Below are 8,006 nucleotides of genomic sequence, written 5' to 3'. Positions count from 1 at the left end.
CATAAACTCATTACTCGGTAATAAACACTGAAAGGCATGAGATACAATATTGGACGATCAGTATTTTGCAATAATCACGAATATGAAAAAAGAAGTCATCAAATGTTTATAATTCAAAGGTTCATACCCAGCAGCAAACCGTATACTTCTGTATCATTGGTAAAAGTATATCCCAATAAATTATTTCTTAAAATTCAGCGTTTTATTTCCATTTTTTAATGCTATCATACCGGCAAGTGAGGTTTACTGTGTGCGTTGTCACTTGGTTGTGTTTACATTGTTGATCCAGCTGTTTCGGGAAAGCAATCCGTAAAGTCGATCTCCTAGGGTCTGACAAAAAACGGTTGATATGTCCCATTTTCTGGCTCTTGAAACTATAGATGAAAAACAACAAAAGCAAGCAAAGAACAAAAAATAACCGTAAGATCATGCTTTGCAAGGTGTTAAAGTCGGAGCTTATTATGACCCTTCAATCACTTCCGGAGAAAACCAGCACTATTACACAGGTTACAAGAGTGATTGACGAGAACTTGGAAAGAAGCCAAACCTCCCCTCCTCGCTCTGATATTAAAAACTGCAGAATCCGGGAAGCTTTTTCCTGCGTGTGAACGGACGGCGATTTGAAATTTGATTACAAACAAGTTTGTAATCAAAGTTTGCAATTAAGCAACTCGGTACGTGTGAAAATGCCTATCGTCTACCCAAGTTTATTTTTTGATTGAAAATGAATTCCTTAAATTGTCACGTCGGGCATGCTTATGCATGATGCCGCTTTGAAAACGAGTGAAGTGCCTCACCAGGTGAGAGAAAAGAAAGGTCATTTGTACCAATGTGCGCATGAGCTAACTCCTAACTTATGCTTTTATCGCCTCGTCTTATTTGCATTTGAGGTTGCAACCGATATCACCAATCTCATTGAAACTGTAAGCATTGTGTTTTGTTTGTTATTGTACTCTTTGTGTCAAGGATGATTGAAACATCGAGTAACATTTCATTTTTTCAAGCAGTATTTTCGACCCACCCTCTTGGTGAACTGGTCCCTGCATGCCAGTCTGATTCGCTCCGCCACGGCTGGAGTGTCAAGACGAAAATCACCGAACAAACCCTCTTCAGTCCTAGCCGCCATGATTGCGTCCTTGATGGCAAAATACACCGAGGAGCCGAGGAAGAGAGGAGGTTCGCCGATAGCCTGTGGGATAAGTGAATGGGTTGATAAAGAAGTGAATCATAAATAAAGGGATATATGTTGTACGGTGTATTTATTTTGAATCCTAACTGAGAATTACGCTGTTCCGTATACTTTAAATTAAAATCACATTCTCACAACATTATAATACAGTTCATGACGATGGATGAAGTACATCTGTAAATGGGTTTGTTTCCAATTACATGTTTTAGTATTCCCTGTAAGCGTACCATAGCAGTACTACCAAGTAGGCCTTGAACACCAGTCACATGTGCTGAAATCATCAGTATTTGCAGCACTAAAATGAAATTTGATAATAATTGATTAGTAGAAAATTGAGCAAAGAAAATGGGATTCCACCAATATTCATTTCTGGTCAGTTTCTTTCTGTTTGCGTTTGATAATAATCAAGAAAGCCAGCCAAATAAATCGGAAATTGAAGCATTGCAAAACCGTCACGAATTCCACATCATAATTTGACGAGTTGATTTACTTTGGAGGAGCATATGTTTGTGGGGTTGGTCACACCCTTGACGAGAGTCACGTTGAATTCTGCTGGAATGTTGCCAAAACCAGGGATCTTGTAATAACCAGGTCCTGCAGTCAACAGCTTCCCTTCTGGAGTCCATCGAAGATCTTCTAGCATGTAGAGACCGTAGCCTTGTATGAAGGCTCCTTCGATCTTCATAAGATGTGGAGAAGTAGGCAATTAATTTTCAATTCAATTCAATTCAATTCATTTCACATCTCTTAAAAGTGCACAAACCTAGACATATAATGTATATATATACAGAACATGACATGGAAAATATACACAAAACAATTTCAAAGCACAAAAAATACAAAGACTGTTGCAATATAGTACGAAAAAGTAAAATAGTACAAAAATGCAGCAGATGTAAGGGAATGACAAAGGCCCTTGGCCTATCAGAGGTCAAAGAAATCATATCAAAACCTCAGCATCCATTTTTAAGATTCCCTCTGATTCTCCACCCATAGTCACATCATGATTTTGTATTTCAAAATGTAAAATTACATACGAGCCCTTGATCCGTAAAGAGCAAAACTTTAGTTCACTGACATTATCAATATAGACAATGATAATTCAGTGTGCTTCATGTATTTTATTTTCACCATGTGTATCTACGGGTGTATGTTTGGTCTTGCCACTTTCTTATTGTCCCCGCCGAACGAGTTCGAGCAGGGGACTATGAAACAGGCTCCGTACGTGTGTGTGTCTGTGTGTCTGTCCGTCTGTCCGTGTGTGCGTCCGTGTGTGATCAAAATCTTCAATTTGCTACTTCTCTGTCATTTATGAGCCAATTTTGATTCTGTTTACTTTATATGATAGCACTACATGGGAGCTTTGAAACTTTGAAATTTCAGTTGTGACCTTTGACCTATATTGTACATTTTGCTACAAAATGCTACTCCTTCGCCATTTTTAACCCGATTTCGATTCCGTTTGCTTTATGTGATGGCACTAGGTGAGGGCTTCAAAACTTCTACACAGAATTTTGACCTTTGACTTCTTTGACCTTTGACCTTGATTTTCGACCAATATTGTACACTTTGCTACAAAATGCTACTTCCGGCGGGGACATATATTACGCACCGCGTAATTTCTACTTTTCCTTGTTGTGTTTTGATTGTCATCGCTACGTTGGGTTTTCACATGATTTTCTGCGTCTTCTGCTGTAAACAAAAGGACTTAGATATTGTATGGAAGAACACCTGCATGTATTTCATCAATACAATGAGATACAGCGAAATGCAGCTATTCCTGCCGTCACGCCAGCGAATAGACGAGTACATTTCTGCCGATCCTTTCTCTGTCTTTCATGTGTGTGATTTCATTTGGAAATAAACATTTTTACCTGTCCGATATCGACAGCCGGGTTGATACTCTGTCCGACGTCAAACACAATGTCAGTTCTCAACGTTCGATGATCTCCAGTCAGGCAGTCGATCTCCACCTCGGAAGCAGCGGCCCCGTAAGAAAAGTAGTGCCACAACTTTCCCGTCATGGTCTTCTCGTCGAAGTCTAATCCCGGTGTCCTGCGGAAAACAATAACAGGAAGAAACCGACCAGCTAGTATTTCATTAAAGGGTTGGCATCTTGATGGCTTTTCATTTTCTTTCATTTTTGCAAGGTACAATCATTCAACAACTCTTATAAACACAATCTAGAATGGCAACTGGTGTCTCTGCCATATTGCATTATTCTCCCAAGAGGTCTATACAGTAGGTCCTATTTGTAAACATCTTGCCAATGTGAGGCGACAATACATGATGGTTGCCAAACTATCATTATGAAGAAATTGCTTTGATAAAAGGGTAAAACAGATTACATTAAATTAGCATATGACCTTGAACTTTTAACATTGAGCGTGTGTCGCGCCCTTTATAAACCATAACTTGGTTTATTCCGCAACTTGCCGTGTAAGCTCGTACACATACATACACGAATGTGCTGCTTGCCCGCGCGTACGCACTGGCAGATAGAATTTATTTCTGGTAGCGTAGGCGGCGAGTTACGGCTTAAGCCAAAGTTACGTTTGTTGCGACACGGATTGTCGCCCCTACACGGATTGTCGCCTCCTGCTCGGGGCGACAATCCGTGACGGGCGCTGGCGGCACGGATTGTCGCCCCCTACACGGATTGTCGCCTGGCGACAATCCGTGACGCTTGTGCAGTTCCCAGTTTTTGACCTCGAAGGCGACAATCCGTGTTGGCAAAAAAATTGTTGCGACACGGATTGTCGCCCCGTCACAGATTGTCGCCCCGGGCTCGGGGTGGTTCCTCCGGTGTTAAGCTTTGGTGGGATGGGTATGACTGGTAAGTTATGCGTATGTGTGTGTGTGTGTGTGGGTGTGTGTGTGGGTGTGTGTGCGTGTGTGTGTGTGTGTATTGTGAGCTGCATGATATGTGATGTGTATGATTTGTTCTGTGTGTGTGTGTGTGTGTGTGTGTGTGTAAATGTGTGTATGTGTGTGTGTTTGGAGTATAATAATACAATATGTAGAAACTGTGCATGTGTGGTGGTCATGTGGTAGTGGTTTGTTTGTCTGTGTGTTTACGTGTGCCTGTATGCTTACGTGTGTATGTGGAATATAGCGGCGCTACTGTGGCAATACAAACGCCTTCAGAGTGTATGAGCACGTGTTTAAAAAATTCACACCAGCATTGATCTAAAAATAGTATGGGTGTGTGAACCAATATCAGCGGTGAGGCAGGCTTGGCGAGAGAGAGATCGAGAGAAAATACATACGAGGGAGGTACCCTCCCCAAATGTTATTTGTCTTTGTTCATTTTTCACTGCAGTCATTTTCTTCCATCAGTCTTATAAACTAGAACGTCCATACCACTATTCTTTGTCCCAGAATAGGTTTGGCATGCTTTATGCATGAGCGAATAATTTCCACACGCCGTAAAAAATTTGTCAATCGTTAGTTGATTTTAGCACAAACGAACTGCCATTGCACACCGCTAATACATACGTAATACAAACAAACACCAACAAACACTCAAACAGATCCTCATAATGCAAATAAACCAACTCAACACTTTTTTCCTTGATATTCATTGATTTCATTCAAATCATTCATAAATCGACTGATTCTGGGTGTAACATGAAAAAAAAAGTTACAAATGGCAATTCGATACAGAAACAAATCCATTTGTCAATTTATACCACAAATAATCTCACTTCAACATAGATAACTCGATTATAAACCAACCCTTCTAACAATTTCTTCACGAGAAAGTTTTGACATGTATAGGGCCCTACCAAACCTATATTGAATACATTGGTTTGGATCATGTAACACCTTCTTACTTACAAGGGCATATACAAAAAAACAACAACACACAAATACATTACACGAATCTAGAATGAAATCAGTCATAAAAAACCCGACCACCCCCTCCCCTCCCCATCCGAAACAAATCTAGGGCCTACATCTATCCTAAATATTAAATCCTACCAACATCTGTCATACCATTTATAACTATCCTTCTTCAAATCCAATCCCCAACCCACCAACCCCTGATTAAACAAAACCTAAATCATCCCACACCCACATTCACCAACCCAAATACATACACACACACACACACACACACACACACGAAGGTTCCGTTATTCCGAAGTTTCGTTTTTTTTCCGAGGCTTCATTTTAATATCCGAAACACACAATTCCCTATACCTAGAGGTTCGTTGATCCAAAAATGAAATTCGGAATAACGAACCTTCGGAATAATGAGCCTTCGGACGAATGAGCCTTCGGACGAATGAGCCTTCAGAGTAACAAACCTTTGCAATAACGAAATGTAACCCCATTCCCACATACCGACGCACACCCGAACCGATACCACATTCCTTCCTGATGAAACGATTTCCCAATGTTGATAAATAAGACATAATGGACCGTATGCAGAAAAGCAGCATCTGCCCGCACGCAAGCTCCACTCCGAATTCATAATTATACAAATCTGCCAAACAAACTCATCAAATTCAAAGCTGCTGATAAAATCAATATCAACGTTTATGCCAGCAACAGCTTACTAGTTCTCCCTCCCCACGCGCAGCTAAAAAACACATACGCAAAAAACTGACATAATAAACACATTCTTCCATCACACACACACACACACACACGCACAAACGGACACTAAATTATCATGTGCACGCGCACATACACACTTCCTTGAAACCTCACCATGACTTTTTACATGGCATGTTTGCATGGATGTAGCCATGTAAGTTATGTGTTAGTATTTCAATGATTATGTCCAGAACGATATTACCCAGCAAAATGTGCCGCCATCCCCCTACACGGATTGTCGCCAAGCGACAATCCGTGTAGGGGGCGACAATCCGTGCCGCCGACGCCCGTCACGGATTGTCGCCCCGAGCAGGAGGCGACAATCCGTGTAGGGGCGACAATCCGTGTCGCAACATACGTTCGTCCGCTCATACCACAGAACTCTTCACACCAAGTTCAAGCTGGAGACCTCGAACGGTTCTTCAAGTTACGTCTTCCTCAAAATCAATTGCGGACAGGCGGACAGACGGACGGACTAACAAACCGAATACGAATGACTCCGGCGATAATGACGTAGTGGCGGAGGCATAGATATTTCAAATATCATTTCTACAGTGGCAGTTCTAGCAACTTCCGAAAAGTAACCTGTGTCGGGAACAATCACGTTGACGTCGCTTTGGGTTGAAATTGAAAATAGATGTCTTCGGATTCCATAGGATACAATAATACGGGAATGGATCAAAACTTTTCTTTTCTTCCTCTCTCTCTCTCTCTCTCTCTCTGTCTCTCTCTGTATGCATATATATATATATATATATCGTCGGCGACCATCCGAACCGTCGTATCTGTCAGCGGTGTGCGAGAACACGTTTTCGAGAAAAACGCGTTTGAAGTTTGGGGGTCCTTTGAAGTCTAGTGTAAAGAAATTTCTTGCTTTTATTCCCGATCTTTTTATATGAAAAGAAAGGCAAATTCCAGACGATTCGTATAATATATGTATTTAAAATCATGTATGAATAAAACTAATGCTACGTTCACAAAAAGAAAGGCCTCCGCACAGGAAGAGTCGAAAAACAGGTATACGACGGTTCGGAGATCGCACTTTCAGTACGCGCGGTCATCCGAACTGACGTATCGGGGTGATACGTCAGTTTGCTGAACGCGCGTACCGAAAGTGCGATCTCCGAACCGACGTATCCTATTCTTATAACACGCGCGTCTATGCGATATGCATGGTTACGTGGTATCAATTTATCTGTAAAACGAGTGATTTCGTGCATATTTTTGTGTGAATGCAACTATTCTGTGTCATAATTTCATAAGATGTAGTACAAATACGTCCAAGGTCTAGTTTTGGCATGCATGATGAAACACTGGTAGGGGAGGAGGAGGTTCCTCTGCAGATTTTTTGTTTGTTTGTTTTGTTTTGTTTTGTTTTTTTGACACGAATTACGCTTCATACATCAGACGAGAGTTCCTTTGATGTAAAAAAACAAACAAACAAACAGACAGACAAACAAACAATCAAAAAACCCACTCCATGTTTAGGACACATTATCTTTGATCAGTTTGTATCTAATTTGTATCACGCAAAAAGTGGTTATACATGTATTGTGAAAGAGGTGGGGCCTATGAAATTACTGCTTTTTCATTGCAGCCTGCCTCTTCTTTTTCCTCTCATTTCATCTTCTCATTGCTCTCCTCCACCTCTTCTCTTTCCCTTGCAGCGCTTTAACCCTCTCTCCCACTCTCCAATACTGTAAACAAAAGCCAAAATCACACATCCAAGCCTTGCTATTCTTTGTGATAATTCATGCCGCAATCATGACTGTAATGACCTAACTTTCATTCTTTCTAAGCTGCAATGATGAATACAGTACATTTTAACCCATGAATAAAGATTTTCTTTTACAGCTCACATGCATGGCAGACATAACTCATGATCATTCAGTTGGGTAAAACTCAATTATCAGCTTGCTCATCAGAAATAACAAGCAAAAAATTTACTTAGCCACACATCTGTCTCACATTATTGTTTTATATACGTTCAGGACTCTGAAACAGATGCAAATTAATTTTCTACGCAGAAATATCCACACACACAAACATGGATTGTACTTGTTCACACAAATAATAAAAGGTGTATTGTCCTACAGACCCCTACAGACTTAAATGATATTCAAGTAGTACTATGAATATCATTTCAGTTCCAATTATATATGCTGACATTTTAGTGTGCATAATATTATGATTTCCTCACGATATGAGATCA

General features: G+C 40.6%; 1 protein-coding gene across 1 annotated transcript in view; it reads right to left on the bottom strand.

Moving 5' to 3' along the window:
* Positions 1-314: 314 nt before the first annotated feature.
* LOC140237319 (xanthine dehydrogenase/oxidase-like) overlaps positions 315-8,006 on the bottom strand; it is a 47,670-nt gene continuing 39,978 nt past the window's right edge. Inside the window, exons 27-30 of the mRNA XM_072317260.1 lie at positions 3,064-3,244; positions 1,680-1,868; positions 1,022-1,189; positions 315-374 (exon numbers count right to left, since the gene is read on the bottom strand). Of these exons, the coding sequence (XP_072173361.1) occupies positions 324-374; positions 1,022-1,189; positions 1,680-1,868; positions 3,064-3,244 (589 nt within the window). The 3' untranslated portion in view covers positions 315-323. The remainder of the gene's footprint in view (positions 375-1,021; positions 1,190-1,679; positions 1,869-3,063; positions 3,245-8,006) is intronic.

Source organism: Diadema setosum, chromosome 1 (assembly GCF_964275005.1).
Source record: "Diadema setosum chromosome 1, eeDiaSeto1, whole genome shotgun sequence".
Taxonomy (NCBI): Eukaryota; Metazoa; Echinodermata; class Echinoidea; order Diadematoida; family Diadematidae; genus Diadema; species Diadema setosum.
Note: the sequence above shows the minus strand (reverse complement) of the source record. Positions and strands in the feature narration are given on the sequence as shown.